At 43.7% G+C, this 21,628-nt stretch overlaps 1 protein-coding gene across 1 annotated transcript in view; it reads left to right on the forward strand.

Annotated features, from left to right (window-relative positions):
* Nucleotides 1-21,628, forward strand: part of ERBB4 (erb-b2 receptor tyrosine kinase 4) — a 484,810-nt gene that overhangs the window by 204,058 nt on the left and 259,124 nt on the right. The window contains exon 3 of the mRNA XM_059476545.1: nucleotides 9,503-9,689. Coding sequence (XP_059332528.1) covers nucleotides 9,503-9,689 — 187 coding nt within the window. The remainder of the gene's footprint in view (nucleotides 1-9,502; nucleotides 9,690-21,628) is intronic.

Raw genomic sequence — 21,628 nt, forward strand, 5'->3', positions numbered from 1 at the left:
GCAATAACTGCATGTAGTAATAATGGTACATTTAAGATGTCTGGTCATTCTGGACATGATTTAAAAGTTCCTGTTTCCTATAAGATTGTGCATCCAGCTTGGTTCAGAGAAAATGCAACGAGTGGGAGAAGTTTTAATGTGCCCCCTCGAAGAAAAGTAGTGGAATTAATGCAGAGGAAAATCTTATTTTAGGGCCAGTGCAGTCACTGCAGATTAATGATGGTTCCCCTGGTTGGTGGCATCCTGCATAACCTCAAAAAGTGGAGTTTACATTTCTTTGTTAGAGAGTAAACCTCTGCATTTGAAAATCAGATCATTTACTAATTGCTCACATCTTATAAATTATGGATCTATCCTTGAAGGAGATTTTAACAATCTATTAAAGCCTGAGTAACAGAGTTGTTCTCCAGCTTGCAGATAAACAAAACAAAAACACAGCTTTAAAAACAAGAAGCCTCTTCACTTTTTATCTAAATGGAAATAAAGCCAGCCAGCCAAATCAAAAGCCAGCTATTAATGAATCTCTTCAGGGTTTCTATTCTTGAAAAGATTAGAGTTAAAAAGGCTGAAATAGTTTCAATAGGTAGGTGTGATGTTGAGCTCAGACATTGTATTTATATATACTCAGCTAGAAGTAAGAGTTGCTAAAATCCAATATCTGCATGACGATTCTCCTCTTCAGTGAAACCAGACAAACAGAACTCCAATACTCACTAATTTCAGTGTGCAAAAATGTCCTAGAGCACCAATAAAATCGGTTCCTCCCAGGAAATGCTTTTAAGATACTCATTAAAAAGTGGATGTTGCACATATGAAATAAACTGAAAGTGGGTTTTTAGGAAACTTATTTTCTTGGAAGAGGGAAGCAAAGCTCTCCAAAAATAAGCCAACTGCTTTTCCAGGATTGGACAGCCAGCTATTTGCTTCTTGCAAAAACGCAGCCTGAGAATGTTGAGCTGAAATTTGGCAAGGTTAACACATTTTCACTATGTGTAGTCAGTTCCTGTGTCCAGAAATAGAAACAGCCTTTTGCTTTCAGGAGTGGTGGGGCACCTTCACCTGCAGTTTAAATAGAAAAAATAGAAAAGTCCTGTTGTTCAGCTCCACCTCTATACCACATCTCTGGGACATTTAATTCGTTCTGCATTATTCTAAAGAGTAGGAATTGCAACAGCCAAGAGCTCCTGTTGCTTCCACTGAAGAAATGTTAATAAATGCATTTAATTTACTTGTCTAACTATAGATTTTCCTGTAATTCATACCAACTGGCCTGGCTGTGTAATAGGAAAAAAGCAATCACAATATCTGATGTACAAAGCCTGTCACTCCCCATATATCAAATGAACAAATAAAGGTCCCTTGTTCCATTAAATGACCACAAAACATTCCTGGGATCTTCACAGGCACCTTGCTTACTATGGAGTGCAATTCTGGACACCTGTTAGAGCTTGCACTGCATTTCTCATGGGTAGTCTGACTTCAGATCAGACACTTGACCTTCCAAACCCACCATGGGGAAGGCATCCTTCTTCACCTCTGCCTTTTGTTCCCTGTGTGTTTCATTCTGTTCAGCCACTGCCTCAGGTTGTAAGCTGGAGAACCTGGGAGAAACTGAGCATCCATCCTCCTCCTCCCTTTCTTTCATTTTCTGCCCATTGGAAGACTTGGGAATGGATAGATGGGCTCCCTGTGCAGTCTCATGAGCCTGAGCACCAAGTAAGCAGCCTGCTAAGACTTAGTTCAGCTTAGACATGAGCAAAAACGTGAGGGGACTGTGAGGAATTCAATGCTCTTTTCTTCTTTGGTATGGAATGCCTTGTTCTGCCAAAATGAACACACCACCTTGGTTCAGCCCATTGCCATCTCAGGATGCCTGAGGCAGTGCAGGCCGTGTAAATGAGAAGTTGTGACAGCACAGCCCTCCCTTGGCTTTTTCAGTGAAAGTGTCCTGAGACCCTTGGATGCACTCAGCTTCTCACGGGCTGTGCCTCTCAGAGGGAAATTGATAAAAAGGGATGTCTTTGCACATGGTTATTACTTACCTAAAATCCTTCCAGAGTGTTGATATTATTTAGTTTATGAAGTAGCAGTTTGTGCAATTTTACGTTGCCTGGAAAGAAACTGTGATTTACTCGATTTGAAGCTCCCAAAAGCAGAGAAAGCAAAAGGCATCAATCTGTGCTGCTGGAAATCCTGTAACTGGGCAGCTATAAGCTGATGTGCTTTGAGTGTCTGCAAAATGCAGCATCTACTGAACGGCCTGAGTGGTAAAGCATTTTGTAACAGCATAATGCTCTCATTGTAGTCTTTTCAATCTCATTTAGGACTAAGCTTTCCCCTGGGAGACGATACAATAAACTCTCCTGCAAACCACGCTGCAAATATGTTGAAGCCAATCAGGGAATACAGTGTAATGTCAAAAGTCTTACTGGCTGGCTAAATGTGTATCTTGCACAGCGTTCCTCAGGACAGACAGATGTTAGCTGTGAGGATGGGCTTGTTACAGAGTGTAGGCTTTGTCTAGGTCATAATGTGGCTCAACATAAACAGCTTGGGATTTATTGTGTGCTCTCAGCCTGGGCACCTCTAAGTTCTCAGCAGACACTTCTGGGGCACTTCTAAGCAGATATACAAACAGAGGAATTATGTTTGAGACTGGAAACATTGGGAAGACTCTCAGATACTGATGTAACCCTGCTCAGTTTCTCTGTTCAGAGGATATTTTCAGCTGAAAAGTGGGCAGAGACATGTGGGGCAAGCTGTCACCTGAGCTTCAGTTGAAAAAGTATTAGGCAGGCAGAATACTTGGGTACATCATTAGAAACTGTATTTCAAAATTTGAAAGCAAAAGGGTTGGGTTTTTTGGTTCTGTTATTTGTCTATTTCTACTTAATGTTCCCATTCCCACATTATTTTATTATTAGTTGGTTTTTCAAGTCCCAAATTATTTTCTCATCGGTACTTTAAAAATTAGTCAAGGTACATATTTCAAAGGCTCCCCATGTTTTCACCCCTCACCTTTCATTCCAAATGCCAGATTTGGACACTGTCCTGCAGTTTAAAGGTTTCTAGACTAATATTTGTTTTTCTTCCAAGACCTGCCTAGACCCTACTGTAATGTAAATTAGCTCAGACACCACCAAACTTCCCTCAGATCAGCAACAATGTGTTTCCTACATCAAGCTCATATAAATAAAGTAAATAAATAACGGCATAGCTAATCCTCCTATTTTAATGTATGAAAAGTCCCGCTCTTGGAATAAAGCAATATAAAGACCAGCCATTCAGAAAACAGAGCTTTAGTTCAACAACTCCCCAGGTGGGTTCTGTAAATTATGCAGCAAAATCTGCACAAATTTCCAGTTGCCTTAAGAAAAGATGCATCTGACTAACTGCTGCTTTAGAGGGAATTGAGTGCTGTGTTCAGTTCAGTGATCTGCTGCTCAGGGTGTTTTGTAAGCATATTACCAAAGAAGACCAGATGTCTGTGGGGGAAAGAGTATGAGTTAAAGTTCCTACCAACTGACATAAATAACTGAATCACAGTTCAATCCTGCAGCATGCAGCACTGCAAGTACAGCTCTTAACACCATTAAATCCAAGCCCTTCCTTTGCTGTTAATGCAAATTGAAAGACTAGCAGAAGATCTTTCTTTATTAACCAATTTGGATAAAAACTGTGCCAAGATCTCTTTCTTTATTAACCAATTTGAATAAAAACTGCATCTTTAGTGCTGTGGACAGTGATCTTTCTGCAGCTGCCAAGGCAGCTCTAGTTAGCATACACTGCTTGCTCCTGACCAGGCACTAGAAAAGGTTTTCTACAAGCTGTGTTCTGGTATTGATCAGTGTGCTCAAACTTAAGGGATTTTTACTGCAGCTTGTATAGGGTACCTGGAAAACCACAGGTGCTCAGGAGGGCTCAACATCACAATTCCTTTCACAGGTGTTGACATAATTAAGGATGCAAGACACGAGCTTGTAGTGGGACAAAATTCCTTACTTGAATGCCATGTTAGCTCTGACAGTCTCTAAAAGGGGTGTCCTCTCAGACAGGAGAAATGTCAGGGTGTGCCACAAATTTCTCATTTGAGAGAAGCTGGCAAAGGCTGGATCCTGTAAATACCTGAGCTGCTTTGAAAATCTCAGCTTCTTGCTCCTCGATGAGCAATGCATGGAACAGCTAATTGAGCTCCATAAATTGCTGTTTCCACATTTTGGTTGCTATTATTTCTCCCAGAGTTAGAATTGCAAGTGATGTAGCTGCTTAGAGACTACTTTATGGTTATTCAGTAAACATTAATTTTTTAATTGTGACAGTGACAGGTGTGTTGCATTGCATGGGCACAAATGCATGAAAAAAAATTACTTGATGGTTACCAACATGTTCACGAACATGCCCAAATGAATTTTTGCACTTGTTTAAAGTTAGGCAGATGTTGACTTTGCTGTATTGTGGTTTTTTTTTTTTCTTGTAATAAAATTTGTTTTCTCAAAATTTATCCAGTTGGGTGTTGGGAAGTTCTCACCAGATACAAATGCATAAAAAAGTGAAATGGGAGATACTCTGTTGAAGTCCACTGGAGATGTGAAAAGTTCTTTTTTTTTAGAGTTTGTGAATTAAACACACTTGTTCTTCAGGTGATCCTCTCCTCCTGCACTTGTGTTTACTGATGCTTCCAAGTGAGATTGAAGTAGATCAAAATGTTCTAAGCTTTTATGGAAAAGGGGAAAAACACCCTAAAAGAGAATGAATTGTCAGTGGTCTCACAGGTGTGAGCTGACCCCTGTGGCAGGATTTTGTTGCTCTGATCAGCTGAGGCAACAGGGACATTACCAGATCAAGTTCAGCACTGGATAAATGTGTCTACAGCTGAAATAAACCCCACAATAGAGTTCTCCTCAGTGCCTCTGCCAGAGCCCAGCCTTCCTGATGGATGTTAAGAAGCCTTGGTAGTGTTTATAAGAAACATCAGCTTCCCTAATCGTTCATTGATCTGTTGTTCTGTGTGGAATGATGAAGCTTTCGCTGTTATTTTGCTCTGCTTCACTCAGATTCACTTGATTTGAACCAAAGGACGATTTAAGATGGCAGGGCACAATTTTACTCTCATTTACTCCCAGCTGACAGGATAATTCTGGTTTTGCTGTTGGGAGCTTCAAGTGCTTCATCTGTGCTCAGCTAGTATTAGTTGTAATTAAGGGAATGGGCTGTCTAGAGCTCAGTTTTACAGTTCATCACCTGGAAAAGAATCTCCAAAAAGAACCCTTATGCTTTTGGTGTCATTTTGAGTTTCTTCGTCACCCTCTGCAGGGCTGCCCATCTTGAGGTGGACCCCTGGGGAGGGCAGAACCTTCACGGGCTCTGTTCTTGTCTCAGGGTACCTACTTTTAGGTTTAAAAACCAAAAAAATGGCTATGTTTTATGTATAGTCTGTTAGGAGACAGGTTCATAGACTGACATGGCTGTTCCTGGGGTGCAGGACACTGCTGGACACAGGGACAGCAAACTCTGGAGTACAGGTGCTCATCTCCTGTGTGCAAATGGAGATAAAGGGCTTTTTTTCCTGGTAAATATATTAGAACTCTGTGGTTTGGTGTGTTTTTTAAGCAGCTTATGAGGCATTAGATATGTGAAGTGTGGGCACACAGTTTTTAGTGATTGGGAGTGGGGCTGGCCCAGCCTCATCCCCAGTGGGCACAGCTGTGCAGGACAGGTGAATGCTGTTGAAGGGAACGAGCCATGGAGTGCCCAGGGGCACTGACCAACCCCCAAAGGGAACAGAGGGCACACAGGTGCAGGGCAGCAACAGGAGGGGATAAAAGGCTGGGCTGAAGAACAAGAGGAGCAGGTGCCTGAAGCCTTCTGAAGAGGTGAGGTGTTACTCTGTATGGGTTGAAGCTTTCTGAAATTTTATTTTGATGCTCTGTGTATGGTGGCCCTTTCAACTGTGATAGTCAAGGATCAGTACTTTTTCCTCCCCTGACACTCCTTTTATTTCTGCTGGAAGCTTGTCCTTACCCAGGGGCTGATGCTTGGTAGTCTCAGTTCCATTTTTGTTTTTCCTGAGGGACAAACTCATGGGAAATATCTTTTTTGCAAGTGCTTGCAAGCCCCAGCAGGAGAATCAGACTGGGAGATGGCACTCAGTATTCTGAGCTATTCCACCTTCTTGGGAACACAGATGGAAGCTGTAATGAAGCAGCTCAAACAGAGCATTAGGATAGCTGAGTCCAGAATACCTGCTCAGGAAAGTGTCCAGCCTTGAATTCAAGGGATGAGAAGTTCAAACCATGCCTGACCTTGGCATGAGGTGCAGGGGAGGAGATCTGGCATGAGGATTGGTGAGTCAGAAGCCAACAGGCATCTTTGCAGCGAGTTCCAAGTGGGCGGGTGTCCATTTTCAGTCTGAGTCATGTTAAAACTTGCAGTGCCTGGCCAAGTGACAGTGTTGGCCTGGAGTGGCCAAAAATTGAAATGCCTTCTGCCTTCCCAGTACATTTTTTTTCAATATGGACCAGTCAGAAACCACACTGAAAACCTGCTTATTGTTCTGCATTTTTCATTCCTATTTGAATTTAAACCCAAAATGAAACCCCGTCTTAATATATCAGACTACTAGATTTGGTTGGTCAGGTGGTTGTTTCCTAGGAAATTAAAAACTCTTTGGATTTATTTTCATAATTTTATATTGTAAGCATGAACATGGCAGTGTCTCCAGCAATTAAATGTGTGTTGCAATATGGTGGAAGCCATGGAACTGCAAAGAACCTTCTGGTTTGTCAAAATACTTGCCATACTTTGTCATTTCAGCTGGTCAAGCCAAACAAAGTGCAGGGCTTCTGAGGCAGCTCACAATTATCAGCAACAGGACTTTGTCATTTTCTCTGGTGGGCTATTGCTTTATTTTGGACTTTTTTTGGCTTTTCTTTCCCCCCCCCCCCCCCCCCCCCATGTTTGGAATGAAGATTTCCTGCTCTGTGTGTGTGCGGCATTTCAGTCCTGTGCTGAATTGCAGCCCTTTCAGGTGGAATTGCTGTTTGGCAGTAAGACATATCCTAAAAATAGAAACTGTGGTTGTAAGTGACAACAATTGGCAGGGAGGACCTGTTCAGATGCAATTTTGGAACTGCTTTTAATTTTTTTCCACTCAATTCCAAGTTAAACATCCATTTAAATTAATTAGAGCAATCACAGTGTCCCTAGAATATCAGTAGAGAAGCTGAAGCTGTGAGTGTAATTTAAGTATTTCCTGAATTCCAAGGAGATGCTAAAAAAGGCAGCTTAAAGACATTTTTGCATATGATGAAAAGCAAATTCCTGACCAAACTGGCTAAGCTCAAATGTCTGAAGGCAAAGAGCTATCATGAAAGTGCTGTAAAACTTCTGATTATAATGGAATCAGTGTCCCAGGGTATAATGCAGCTCTACATTTAATACCTAGCTGCTGAACCCTACTTCTCAACCTGCCTCCACTGGCTGGGTTCTCATCAGAGTCCTGTCAGGACTGTGGGCTTTGTTTGGATGCCAAGCCAGTCTGGAAATGGCTTTTTCAGCAGCTTCAGCTGAGTACAGATGCTTGACTTCAGAAGGACAGCTAGTGCCTAGATTTTGTAGCCTAGAAATTATTCCTTATGTACACTGCCACACGTATTAATAACCTTGCAGGCTTTTATAAACCTAATTAAAAGGCTTGTGCACACTTTAATGTGAAATCACGGCAAAGCGCTGAAACAGCAAAGCAGGATCCTGTCCTTGGTGCTGCAAATCCATTGCTGCCTTTCTTTATTAATGATATATACAGGACAGGTTGCATTCTGTGCCTGCTGTTGCTTGTCAGGTTGTTTTCATTACAGTATTGACTGGAGTCCCCCTCATGCTGGCTGTAGTCTGGGCACGTTACTCTGAGCAGGATTTTTCTTTCAGTGTTTTGTTGAAGGTATTGACTTTACCTAAGGGAAGGGAGAAGTGAGTGCAGCCACTTAAGCACACAAGTAGTGGTATCAATTCCCATCCATTAAAATATGCACATGCACACAAACACACCACTCTGTGCAGTGGTTGCAGGCACGGGGTGAGGTGAGCTCTGAAAAACAGACTCAAGAGACTCTCTCCAATATGGAGATTGTGTTCCCAGGGTCTGGCTAGGAGCATCCTTCAGCCTGTGCCAAGTCCTGCTGAGGATGGTGGGGTCGTTGTGAGTGTTGAAATGACATTTTTCAAAGGCATTTGTGTATTTCTAGGCCATTTCTCTCAATTCCTTAGAATGAACTTTATTTTCTAAGAGAGTGTATTTCTCTGGGTTTGGGTGTTCTAACAACAACTTAGTTCTTTTAGTCTTTTGGACTTTGAAAAAGTTTTTCTAGTTATTGGGTTTGGGGTGTTTTTTCCCTTTCCAGCCCAGGCAATCAATTCCCAAATATGAGCAGGAGGGTTATTGAGCAGTTCTTGTAGAGCCAGAAAAGATTTCAGCCAACTCTAAGTTGCAGCAATCATTTTGCTAAAGTTTAGGGTTGTAGTTTTGATCCAAAACTGGAATATATGGGTGTGGATGTTTCCAGCACTGCCAGATGAAACTTGGAGATGAATCTTTGCAAATGTTCAGTGATCAGTTCCATTTGAAAGTACACAAAATGGATGTTAGTACAGATATGTGTTATCTTTATTTTCTCTTCCAAACCAGCCCCTTTGTCTCCCATCTGTTCCTGTTCGATGGTGAGCTCTTCCAGAGGTGTTTTCCTTGTTATGTCCCTACTGCCCCACCCTGAAATACACTGTGCAACACAGAGTTACTTGCAGGCAGACAGTCTCATCTGAACTGTGGCATTGCCCCAGAGGATTCTGTTTGTGTACTGCAAGAGCCTTTGACATGCTATCTCCTTTGAGTTGTGCAAAGTCATCCTTATGTGAATCCTTAATTGGACATAATCCTTAATAGGACATGAAACAACATGAGTGCACACACTGCTGCTCTCATGGTGAAAAAAGGGAAGTTTGTTTTCTGACTCCAACGTTTATAGATTTCCAAAAGTGGCAATGGATTGGAGGGTGAAAGTGCCACCTCTCCAATGACACTGGACAAACCAACAGTCCATCAAATTTCCCCTCCTTCACAAAAGAATGTAAAATAATAAGTTATTTACAGAAAGTGTGTGAGAAAGTTCGTTACGAGAATGTAAACATCAGAAGGCTTAGAAAGTCTTAAAAAATCAGTGCAACACCTTAATACCTTACAGTGAATTTCTGTTCATTTCAATAAACTGATGAAAATGGCTACCTATTTATTTTCTGCCTTTTAAACAATTGCTTCCAAGTAAACTCACTAAAATTAAAACAGGAATGTGCTTGAATTCATTAAGTTGAAACAGAATTTGTTTTTCATACTGTTTGGTTTCTTTTGTCTTGGGTAGCAGCACCTTGTCCTAAGGCATCCACTGAGTGGGAAATTGAGGACAATTGAAGATGGGCCATGTCTGATCTTTGCTTCATTTGTGCCTTTCAGTCTATCCGAGAGGTCACGGGCTATGTGTTGGTGGCTCTGAACCAGTTTGAGTACCTGCCCCTGGAGAACCTGCGCATCGTCCGTGGGACCAAGCTCTACGAGGAGAGATACGCTCTGGCCATATTCCTTAACTACAGGAAGGATGGCAACTTTGGACTCAGGGAACTTGGCTTGAGGAACCTGACAGGTAAGTGAAACTTGGAAATTGGTGGATTATTTGCAAGGAAAAAAATGAGCTTGTTGAGTATTTGCCTGCTGCCATCAGTCACTTGCATTCTTCAGGAGACTAAGATACCACAGCCTGGCGGTTGTGTGTTCATTTTTTTTTTTTGATTCACAAAAGTGCTTCTCTCCATAATGATCCATGAGAGTCATGGCAAGAGCATATTTGAAACAAAAACAGTTGTTGAACAAATAGTTCACAGTTCATTGTGTTGATATCACGAGTATATTGGTGATCTTTGATTATTGCACATGAGTTCCTTCAGATGCTGGCTATTTTCTGCCAAGTTACCTTAGCTTTAGCATCCCCTGTGCCTCTGTATCTTTGGTTTATTTAATTGTATAATTCCCTTTTCTAAGCAAAAATAGTGCATTACATTTAGTAAGAAAAGTGCTATTTTTTTTGAGACAAAAATATAAGCCAAGTCCACAGCTTCATATTTACTGGTAAATTCAGGGCTGGATCATGCTGAGGGTAGATCAACCATTCATTTCCTCTGTCTGAGGATCCAGAGTCAGTGATTTGGGAGATTAAAACTTGCTAAATATCAATGGACTGTAACTTAATAAAGAGCAGGCAGTGGCTCTTGGGGAATTTGCTGGAAGTATTTTATTTATACCTGGTTCCTCATCAACTATGATAATTTCTACCCTAAACTTTGGTAATTTTGATGTGGCTAGTGCCTGAAAGCTGACTGAAAATCACTGACCTGAACTGGCTGTGGAGACTGAACCTCAGTATGGAGAGGTGGGAGCCTTCTGAGCTATATTTAGTCTCCCTTCCCTCTCTGCTTCTTTTGTCTGTCAGTATTCAGAGTAGCATGAGTGCTTACAGTTCCCTGTTCAGCTTCACCAGGCTTTTAAAAACAGGAGGGAAAAGAAGGCCTGAAATATTTTAAAAATAAACCAATTTTGGATGACTCTGATTAGGCTCTTTCCTCTGGTCATATTTTTGACAATTTTCTTTACTGGGACCATCATGCCAATATCAGAGTGTTTCCCAAATGTCTCTAAATCCCTGCCATCTACTACTCTTCACTCTGTCACTGTCATAATGCATTTTTTTCCTCCTCTATTCCCATATTTCTTCCCACCTTCTGAGTTCATTGTGACTGTCTATGCCTTCACATCACACAGAACCACAGCATTGGGTGATAACAGCATTATCTCTTTCTTGTATGTTTTCTGGTCTTTGAGTCTCAAAATGCCTTGTAAAGACATTAGGTTGGGTGAAACGGAGAGAGGTGAGGTCAAGGCCAGAAAACTATGGAATTCTTTCCTCTTGGGTCTAAGGTTGTTCTGCCAGGTGAGAGTTTTACTCCTATAGCTTGTTTAGCCATGCCTTTGCTGCTCAGTAGGGTAAAAAACTTATCTTGTAGGCTTCCCCTCCAATTCTGGTCTCGAACCAGCTTCCCTGTGCTATTTGGCAGTTCCTCAGGCTCCAGAGATGCCCTCTGGGAGCTGCTGTGATGTGACAAACACAGCACCTAAACTGCCCAGCAAGTGGTTTCATTTTCTTTTGAGGGGTCTTAAGAAAACTGGCCTGTGAATCTCTCCCAACATGAGATGATCACAGCCACTTCTTCTGATTTAGGTGTTTACAAAGCCTCTGTTGGGATTATTTGACTCGAAATGAATTGTTGTCTTCTGCAAGAAAAGTGCCCTAATAACACCAGCTTGTCTCCATGGAGCACTTAAAATAGCTGCTGGGTGCTGAAAGTGAGCCAGTGTGTGCTTGAAAATACTCTTAATGTTTTCTAGCTGCCATGGCAGGCCTCATGAGTCTCTCCACAGCTGTTCTCTGACCAGTTTGTGCACTGGTGAAGATGCACTGCGCTATTTTAACCCACAACCCCCCTCTTGTTGCTCGTGCTCTTCCAGAGCATTAATCCTTCATTAATTTTCCTGACACATCCTCAGCACTGGTATCTGCATAAATATACCTGGTGGATGTGGGAGTTGGTGGTGTTGCAAGGCAGTGATGGATCAGCAGTATCTGAAGGTATTCTTTAGTTTTACCTCAGAAACCACGGGTGAGCTGCTAAACTGAAGAGGAAGCAGCCCCCATGGGCTCACATTCTTCAAGTCCACTGCAGATTTGAGGAGACTGCCTTTGAGTCGTGCATCTCTTCCACTTGAGTAAAATACTACATGGCTCTTGTCTTGCATGTGAAGCATTGTCATTCCAGGGCTTATGCCTTGTTCACCAGAGTCTGGGAAATTCTGTTTTTATTCGTGCAGTGCTGGATGATAGGCTCCTGAGGGTATTTCTGCCTAGTAGTCTACAGTGTACAAACACAAGCCCTACTCCCTGTGTTAAATAAATGAGGAAGCTGCTCTCACCTGCAGCTTCTCCTCAGACACAGAGTTTCAGCCTCCTGTGCTGTACCACTGCAGTATTTTCTGTGTTGTTAACAGCTGTGTTTTTATTGCCAGATATGTCTATCAAGTTTTCATATTTAAATGTAACTTTAAATGCTTGAATTTCTTCCCTTGCACTATAAAAAAATGACAGCTGTGAAGGCAGTTAGTTTTATCTCACACAGAAAACATGATCCAATTCTCACTCATAATGTCTGTCAAACCACAAGAGAGTTTTGTTTGTATAGCTTAGCCCAGGACTATGTCCTAAAATGCGTGTGACACTTGAAAAAAAATCTTAGCTATAAAAATCCTGTTCTCACTTTTTAGAAAAACTTAGTCAATGGATCCACAAATGTGTCAAAACTGAACTGACACTGAACTAATGAAGTGGCTGCTGCCATCTCAGCTGGACTCATCTCAGTGTGCAGATTCAGCTGCCAAATAGCCTCACAGTGAAAAGGAGGGTTTGACATCCTGGCTGTGATCTTCAGCCTGAGAGGAGCTGAGTAGGTGGTGCTGAGGGAGAAGGTGTGCCAGCTTATCCCAGCCCTTGCCCAGGAGCCACTGCAGGTCAGCAGGCACTCAGCCTCAGCTTACCCAGGGAAAGGGCACCATTGGTGCTATGTTTGCAGCACTCCAAACAGAGAGGAAGCCTGCTGGCTGCATCCCATTACTGCCTGAGAGGGGAAAGAGGGATAACTCACAGGTGCCAGAACCATTTAGGAAGTGTCTTCATTTGAAAAGACAGGTGTCTGCTAAGGAAAGTGGGAGCCTCTGCTGAAATGTAAAATGTAAACCACCTCCCTCCCAATGACCATAAATTTGAAATTAAGAGGCTCTCTGGCAAAGATGTGGGAGTAGGAATAACAGTTCTTCATAAGGAAAAATGAAATTGCAGTAATACAAAACAACACTGAGAGAGTCAGAATAGGAGCTGACTCCCTGTGTGTCAGGGTGGTGGCACAGTCCCATCCCATGGTGGCTCAGCCCTCCTGCAGTGCCAGCTGTGGTTCTGCTGGAGCAGGGATCCTGCACAAGGGGGGAGTTTTCCTCTGAAGCTCCAGGGCTGCTGGAGATGGGCCTGGGCTCCCTCTGGGAATGCAGGGGAGGAGAAAGCTGCTCCTCTGGGAATGCAGTGGAGCAGAAAGCTGCTCCTCTGGGAATGCAGTGGGCAAAGGCTGCTGTGCTGTTCCAAACCTCAGATTGTATCCAGGTAGGAATGCTTGGCTCCTCCCCTGGGCAGAGCATCTCCCCATGGGATGATGGAATTTTATCAGCCATGCAGGGACACTCACTGGCCATGGACAGAAGAGATCTCCTGGAGGGAGGATGGGTGTGGAAGAGATAAAGAAAACTGCCCAAAGAACAGGAGATAACCGCCCCACCTCTGACAGATGGCAAATAGAATACACAGCCCAAAACCATATCTTACAACCTAGGAGAGAAGTATCCCATGTTTCCCTCTGTGAAGATGAATAAGAGAGCTCTACAGCAAGTTATGTTGTCTTTGAGCAGTGACAACTTCATCTTCCCTATTTGCCTTGGGGACAAAAGGGTCTGTGCATCCCTTGAATTCTTTGGATATATTAGAATGAGGTGGATTTAGCAGTGATAAGTGCAATAACAGGAAAAACAAACCCACAGCAAAAGATTTACGTGTTTTCACTGTTTTTTCAGGAATGCAGATAAATTGAATGATAAATTAAGATAACTGAGGTTCATGTGAGAAATAGATATTGCAGGTTAAATTATTTGATCAGCAATAGCCAAATAAAGGAAATCTAATTTTATGAGAAGGAGAATCATTAAAAAAGGACCATTTGTCCTTGTGTAGAAAGTAAATTTTGCAAAACTGCCAATTTCCCCTTCAACAGATGTTTGTAATTGATTTTCTACCTTTTAATTTTTGATTAAATTTGGTTTTTATTTTTCTGCAGAGCAAAATTTTCATGTTTGGTGGTTATAGTATTCCCCCCCACAGGAAACTGAAAATGCTAAATGGTACTTTGGAGTAGCATCACTCCTTGAAAAGGTTGCTTTTCTAGCAGTTTTTTGTCTTTTTTTCCTTTAACAAACTCAATTACTGTAGTTCTAATGCAGCTCAGTCAGGTTGGAGGGAGGGCATGGGAGGAGTCAAGTTTTGTTCGCTGTGCCTCTTTTGGACCTAAAATTCTTTTGGAAATCCTGCTTGGATGTCCACACAGGACCTGTGTGATGGCACATCAGGCAGGGATGGCACATTTTTGTGGCATGGATTAAGTCCATCCCCTTTTTTTTTGCCTTGACCACAAAGCCCTTTCCTCAGAGAACATGCAGGAGCCAGTCCTGGTGTCCAGGGTGCCTGTGTGTGACACCCACCAGCTGCTTGTGGCACATTCCCACATTCCTTAATCGGGATGAGCTGGGAAGAAAGCCATGTGTAACTTGCCTCAGGCTGGCTGTGCAACAGGTGGGGGAGGCATCACATCTGTAACCTCGGAGAGGGGTTGCTAGGATACATGGAGGCGTGAGGAATTGGTTTAAAAATCCCTGTGGTCCCCTTGCGTGCGGGGCTGTGCTGCTGCAGGAGTGCTCTGTAGGAGAAGCTGCAGCATCTCTGTGGCTGCCCAGGCTGCTCCTCTCCTGGATCCTGGCAGCTGCCCTGCCCACTCCTGTATCCCAGGACTGCTGTGTGGCTGGCCAGTGGGGAGGAGTAGAGGGAGGAACATCTCCCTTCCCAAGGGAAGTGTGGCTGTGCAGGATTCTCTGTGTGCTACTGATGCCCCAGGTTTTAGCTTTTATATTTTTCAGATTCTGTGCTACTTTAATGTGTAGTTCTGGGCTTCATATTTAGGGCAGGGAGACAAAACAATTCCTTCTCTAGCTGGGGTCCAAGGACAAGTGGTCCAAATCTCAGGCCCAAGAGCATAAACAGTGGTGGGCTGAACAGAGAAAAACAAGAAGGATGGGACTTTATAACCTAAAGCTATTGGACAATTAACTCCAATATGCAAATGGACCAGAACTTACAAAAGTGAGAGACCCTGTGACCAGATGTCCATTTTATGACCATTTTGGTCCATCTTGGGTGCAGCCCTGGCTGGGCTCTTGTGCTGCCCAAGGTGCATCCACCGAGGCCTTTTAGTAAATCCCTGCTTTATTCTTTAGCTCCATCTAGTCTCTGTTCTGGGTCAGCCTTCACAAGGCATCAGTACCACAGACCTGAGGGACATGCAGAGAACCAGCCTTGAGTCCCCCTTGCTCATCCTGTCCCTATGGAGAGAGGGAATGAGGCTTGTGGCTGCCCCCAGGCTCAGAAATGCAAGTGTGCCTGCTACAGCATGTCTGCCTTTTCTCCCCCTGTTAGACTCTTTCCCAAGGAAAAAAACAAACATCCTTTTCCAGCTGCTGCTCTCCTCAGACATCACAGGTGTGATGTGACAGCTGGGAGAGCCCAGGACCCATCCCTGGTGGCAGTGGGAGCACGGGCTCAGGCTGCTCCCTGCCACTTGGCATCAATGCCTGGGAATGCTTCCAGCCTCTCCTCAGCTGCAGATGTGGCTCTGAGGAATCCCAGATAAGGGACCTGCAGGCTGAGGAGCAACTGCCTCCAGCTGGCAGAAAATTGCTCTCAGGTCTTAGCAAGGCAAAAATCTGTGTTTTATATGGCCAGAAATAAATACTGATTTTGAGCCTTGTGAGATTTGTATTCGTGAATTGATTTTGCCCAGCAACAAAGGTGGGACATTGGTTTTTAAATTTCGGCAAGGCTAGAATTTTGTGCAGTGTCCCTGAAGGGTTTGGATATGCATTTTTCATGCTAAGTAGTATAAGTAATGTCTGTAGTTCTTTTCAACTCATTGATCAACAAATTATGCTCAGTTTTCTCTATTTCAGAGCACTTCACTGTTTTCAAATCTGTTTGTATTGTCAGAAATGTGCAGCCTTGTTTGGAATGATACGGCAAGGATTTAAGCAAAAAGCTCATCCGAATAATGATCTACTGGTAAATGTTTTTAACTGGAAATTCAAAGGATTCCCCATGTGTGCTGGTATTCCCCTTCCCCCCAATGCTTTCACATGAACTAAGAGTCACAATCTACTGCAAATGGTCTAAACCAGTTTATTGAAAGTAATGCACAGAATAATTGACATGAGCCAGTGCTGTCATGCAGCAGGATAACCTCATGTCACACAGCCTCTTCTGCAATAAAACAGGGTTTAAAATCAAGGGGAAGTGAAATGAGGCCTAATCCTTATCTGGTGTAAATTGGCTTACTTGCTTTGACTTTGTAATGAACTGAAATTTAAATTGCCGTTTACTTCCTTCAGTGGATAATTTAATCCATACTTTAATTTATAAGTTAACTAGTGCCTAACATCCACTTAAGACCTTTTAAGGATGTTGTGTAGAGGGTGCTCTGCCAGGATTAATACCAGCTAATGACAGCTGACTCAGGGCATGTCTGCCCTGGGAGCTCTGGCCAGGGATCCTTGAGCCAGCATCCAGCTTGGCTGGCTTTGGGAATGGTGTTGACCACACCTGTCCTTGCTCCGAATAACCCAGCAAATCATTCCTGCTTAACTATGCTCTCTGCAAACAGAAACACCTTTCCCTGGTTTTTCAGGGTCTTAATTATGTGGCTGCTGGCTAAAGAAGGGTCTCTGCAGGTAAAGACTTGGGTCTAGGGTAGATGGAGGAAATCCTTCCTAGCCCTGCAGTAATCTCCACATCTGCTGCTTTATTTTGTGAATCACACCACTTCTACAACAGAGCAAATAATGCTTGCCTGCTTTAATTAGACCAATTTTGAGGGTGTCATTGAAAATGCTATTTAGAGAGGATTTGGTTACATGTGGGATTCAACTTTAACACTGTCAAATGTTAGTTTAAATGTCATAAAAAAATGCATCCAGGTATGTTGCCATTGTTACCTGATAATGCCATGTAAAATAATAACACCACTCATTCTATTTTTCCATGGCAATTTCTCTCTTTCACCTCTCTGCAGTAGTTCTATCTGTGCATTTTTCAATTATGAAGCAAGAAATTCTCCCAGTTCTGGAGGTGTGAAACACCCTTTAGCTTTCTGGAAATGTGGGCAATCAAGATAAATCCAGTAATACTGAAGCCTTGTGGTAATGGAGTGGCTGTGCCTGGCTTCTGTGACTCGAGAGCTTCAGCAGCATGAGGATTTCTGTGTCTGCATGCTTCACAGGGAGTTAAACATCTGAACAGAGTAATCCCTCCATTTCAATCACACGGGTCAGGAATGGGAGACATTTCAAAATATCCAACTTTGGCAGACAGATCTGTGCTGAGCTGCACTATAACTTCAGTAAAGTGCAGTAAGCCTTACAGTTGGGAAGGATCTTACAGTTTATAGTGACAGCACTGCTGAACAAATAGATATCCCAGCCTCCCACCAGCTTGGGAAAGAGAGGAACAGCTGGGTTGTTCTCCCCAGCCTAGGCTAAGTCTTGACTAGGTGTTCTAGACATTTTAATCCTTGCTGCTCCAGTAGTATATTTTCTTCAAATGAATGAAAGAAGCATCACTTTCAGTGTTTGTTGTTTGGTTTGGCGTTTTTTGTTTCCCCCCCTTTCTCTCTACAGTCTTCTGAATTCATTGATTTTCTCATTTCCTTCTGACAGGCTACAGCTGACAAGGAATTTTGTGCTTTTGTAAAGTAATTAAAGTCTTGTGTTACATGGGGAATGTAATCTATCTGCACTCCCTGGCCAAAGGCAAGTTGCTGAGCACGATAGTCCAGTTGTCACCATCCACAGTGGGGCCATGAGCTGTGAGCCACTGCTGGGGCAGAGGAGGCAGCCTCCAGGCCTGTGGAGCTGCTGACTTCCAGGGCTGAAAATGGCATGAAACTGTAGGGATCAGGTGTCGATTCAGTGCCTTAACCTAAAGCTCAGCAGAGGCATTTCAGTGACCTAGCACACAGGTCTGGAAAGCAGCATATGCTCACAGACCTGCATTTTAACCCAAGTCCAAGAATGAGCTCCTTCTTCTAGCTTTGCTTGCCAGCCTATAGAAGTAATAAGTTTGGGTTTAGATCACCATTCATTGCAAAAAAAAAAACCCAAAAAACAAAAACAAGTCCTGAGTTCAAAGAAGGTTGGATCAGACCCCTAGGTTTACATATTGGTACTAGCTGGTTTCCCTAGGATATTTTCATGCCGGTTCATTTTCCTGTCATTTGCTGCAGAGAGAAATTCCCTAGAAACCCTGTATGGAGGGACTGGAGAGGCAATGAGCCAAAAACTTTCTTTTGCTGCATTCAGCTCCAGGAAAGCCCCTGCAGACTGGGGAGATAGGGCAGCCCCCAAACACTCAGCACAGGGTGAGTGTCACGTAGGCTGGCAGAGGCAGGGCTCCAGCACAGCCTGCTTGTTCCTTGGCCTGAAGATGTGCAGCAGTGCAGGGCTAGCACTGAGCAGCAGGTCATTAGAGCTTATCTGAAACAGAGTTTGATCACACAAGGTTGGTCAGCTGGGATGTGACAGGGAACCACTGCTGCCTCGAGCATGTGTTGGGTGTTAGTGTGCAAAAGAAGCTGCAACAGACTCAGCCCCTCTGCAGTGCTGCACTGGCAGTGTCCAGGGTGAGAAAAACTCTTGGTAGCATCTGAATTTGCACGCGGGTAACAGCAGTGCCTGGTGGGGAGCACGGGAATTGCTGCCACGAGCTTCTTTCTGTGATTGGGGAAAGTAAAGGGAACTGCAATAACAGTTGTCAATTGACTGACAATTGTAATCGACCCTTCCTGACCTGACTTGTGTGGCTCCCTGCCCCGGGGTACATCCAAGGGCAGCAGTTCCAGGCAGCTGGGTGTGAGTGCGCTCTGGAAACAGGGGAAATACAGCAGGCATCTGCCCTGCACCTCTGCAAAGACACTGGGGCAATCCAGAGATGGGCAGGAAAAGGTAACCTCGAGGGCAAACAGAAAGGGGAAAACAGAAATGCAGCCCTGCAGAAGGGAAATCAGAGGGAACAGAGGTGTGGGAGCCAAGCAGGTGCCCCAGGAGGAACAGCAGTGCTCAGCTGGACTGTACCTGCACAGAGGATGAAAGAGCATTCAGGCTGTTGGATACAGAACTGCTGGAGTTCTCTGGGACTCCAGACTCCCTGGTCAGTCCCACCTGGCTTCAGCCACGGAAAATGAGCTGGGACTGGTGTGAAGTGCCAGCGTGAGGGAGTCAGAGCTGGAGGCAGGTAATGTGTGTGGACAGGGAGCTGTCCGGGGGCTGCAGGAGCCTTTTGTGCATCACGAGCAAGACGCCTGCGGGCTGGAGTGGGGGAACAAAGGTATCAGATGAGGAGAACACGCTGGAGGCCTTTTTCTTTGATGTTTGGAAATCGCTCAAGGGGCTGTCTTCTCTGAAACCCCTTTGCCTTGCCTTTTTTTCTTTATTTCTATTTTATTTTTTTTCTCCTTGGTGAAACTTTCATAGATGTACTCTCGTTTCTTTAAGGCTTAGAAGTGAAAGCACATCCGTCCATGCAGCCCTTGTACAAATGCTGTGCTCACGTTGGAATTCCTTGGGGAGCTGACTTCTGCCTGTCAGAAATAGCAGAGCCACGTGCTATGGGTTTGAAACTCTTGATTTGGGGGGAGGCTGCACAGAAGGAAGGGCAGCATCAAAGACATCCCTGCCTGCCATGCTGTGGCGAGAGGAGATTGTGGTGTTCCTTTGGGGCTTTTTTCTTTCTGCTGGTGTTTTTTAACTGGTCAGCTGGACATGCATTCAGATTGATGGTACAGGCTGTGAAAACTTTGGGTGGTGGTTCCATCAGAAGGGAGGTCAGTCACCTTCCAAAATTACTCAGGGGTATGAGTATCCAAGGGCAGGATTTACGTGGGGAGGTTCAAGATGGTCTTGCTTAAACTGCTGCTCTTCCCCTCCAGCCTCATGTGTATAGACTTAGTCAGGGTGAGTGGAAGATTCTTAGGGAGCTTTTTTAAAATTGAAAAATGTCTGACAGGAGACAGACATTTTCTGTGAGAAAGGAGCAGTTGGAAAAACAAGGGGAAAAGTGCTGAAAGTGCTAGGCACCACCTGTCTTTTAAAAATGAAAAGGTATGGCTTATTTAAGAGCTTTTCATGCTTTCTCTTAACAATTAACTTGTATTTTCAATCAAACAAATTATGTTAATTGAACAGTAATAATTGAATCTGTTTTAGACTGAATTTTCTTTTGTTAAAGCATGCTGCTTTCTTCTTGTTAAGCCAACGCAGCATCAAGTAAGTGCACCTGAACTAGTGGTGAACTTTAGGTAATGACTGAGTTCATTCCCTGGCTTGAAGGCCCAGGCCAAATCCCGCTGAAATGACTCTTGATTAGCATGGTACAGGAAGCAGAGTGGATGTGTAGCCCAGGAGATGGCTTTCTCATCTCTGGTGGAGTTAACATTAAATAGTCATCTTCCCCTAATATTCTTTACAAACCTCAGCCAGTTAAAGAACCATTATCCTGAGCACAGTGCTGCAAACACTAATAAAAAAATGTAATGTGGAGGTGAGTCAACCATTAATAATAACAACAAAAAGTCATAGTGCAGAAAAGGGCAAAGCAAATACAGGGAGGATAAAGGCAAAGCACCCTGTCCCAAACATGGTCAGTGGGGAAGCTGGGCTGGACACAGCTGAATGTGTCCTAGGCTGTGGAAGGAGCCCACAAGGGCTGCTAAAAGATTTTCCTTCATGTTGAATCAATAGGTACAAGCTGTGATTTGGGAGAGCTGGGCATTGATTGGCATTGACAGGACATCCAAAGCCTGGAGTATCAATAGCATGGCTATGTCCTGCCATTCTCACCCTGACCAAGCAGGAATTAATTGTGTTTTGTTCTGAAATGGCAATACCATGCTCCCTAATTTATTTAATTCCCCCCACCATAGCACTCTTGAGCTGGATGTCAAAGCCCCCATCCCACAGGCTGGCATTTGCTCCCAGTGTGGTGCTCTCTGAAGTGCTGATCCAGGTGTGCTCTGCAGGGCTGCTTCAGGTGAAGGTGGCAGTCCTGAAACACTTCAGCAACAGCCAGGCTCAGAGGCTCTCCTGCTTTACAGAGTGCTGGTCTGTGAGTGAGGTTTGATGCCTTAAAAGCAGGCACAGAGCTCAAGCATGCACAGGGTGAGGTTGCAAGGGCAGCATCCTCCTCTTTGTGTGTCACAGAAGAGCTGAGAGGGATATTTTAATGGCTTTGAATGCATAACAGCTTAATTCCATGGGCTCTGCAGTTAGCCCTGTGACAGCTCTCTGCAGCCCCCACCTCATCCAGGAACAAGACTTGTGGATGTTTAGAGCTAGTGGTTTTGATTTAATATTCAGAAGCATTCAGCTGCCCAAATAAAGATAATAGTTTTGCTAGTTGAGAGATTTATTAATATGTTAACATGGCCTTAGTTTTAAGCGTTCTATTTCTCCCTTTCTAGAGAAATGCCTTGCCACAAACCAGCCTTGAAATTTGGAAAAGGAATCAAAGCTCTGCTGAGCAAATTTAATGACACTGATGGGTTGAATGAGCTATGACCTCTGCTGGCC

Source organism: Ammospiza nelsoni, chromosome 7 (assembly GCF_027579445.1).
Source record: "Ammospiza nelsoni isolate bAmmNel1 chromosome 7, bAmmNel1.pri, whole genome shotgun sequence".
Classification (NCBI taxonomy): Eukaryota; Metazoa; Chordata; class Aves; order Passeriformes; family Passerellidae; genus Ammospiza; species Ammospiza nelsoni.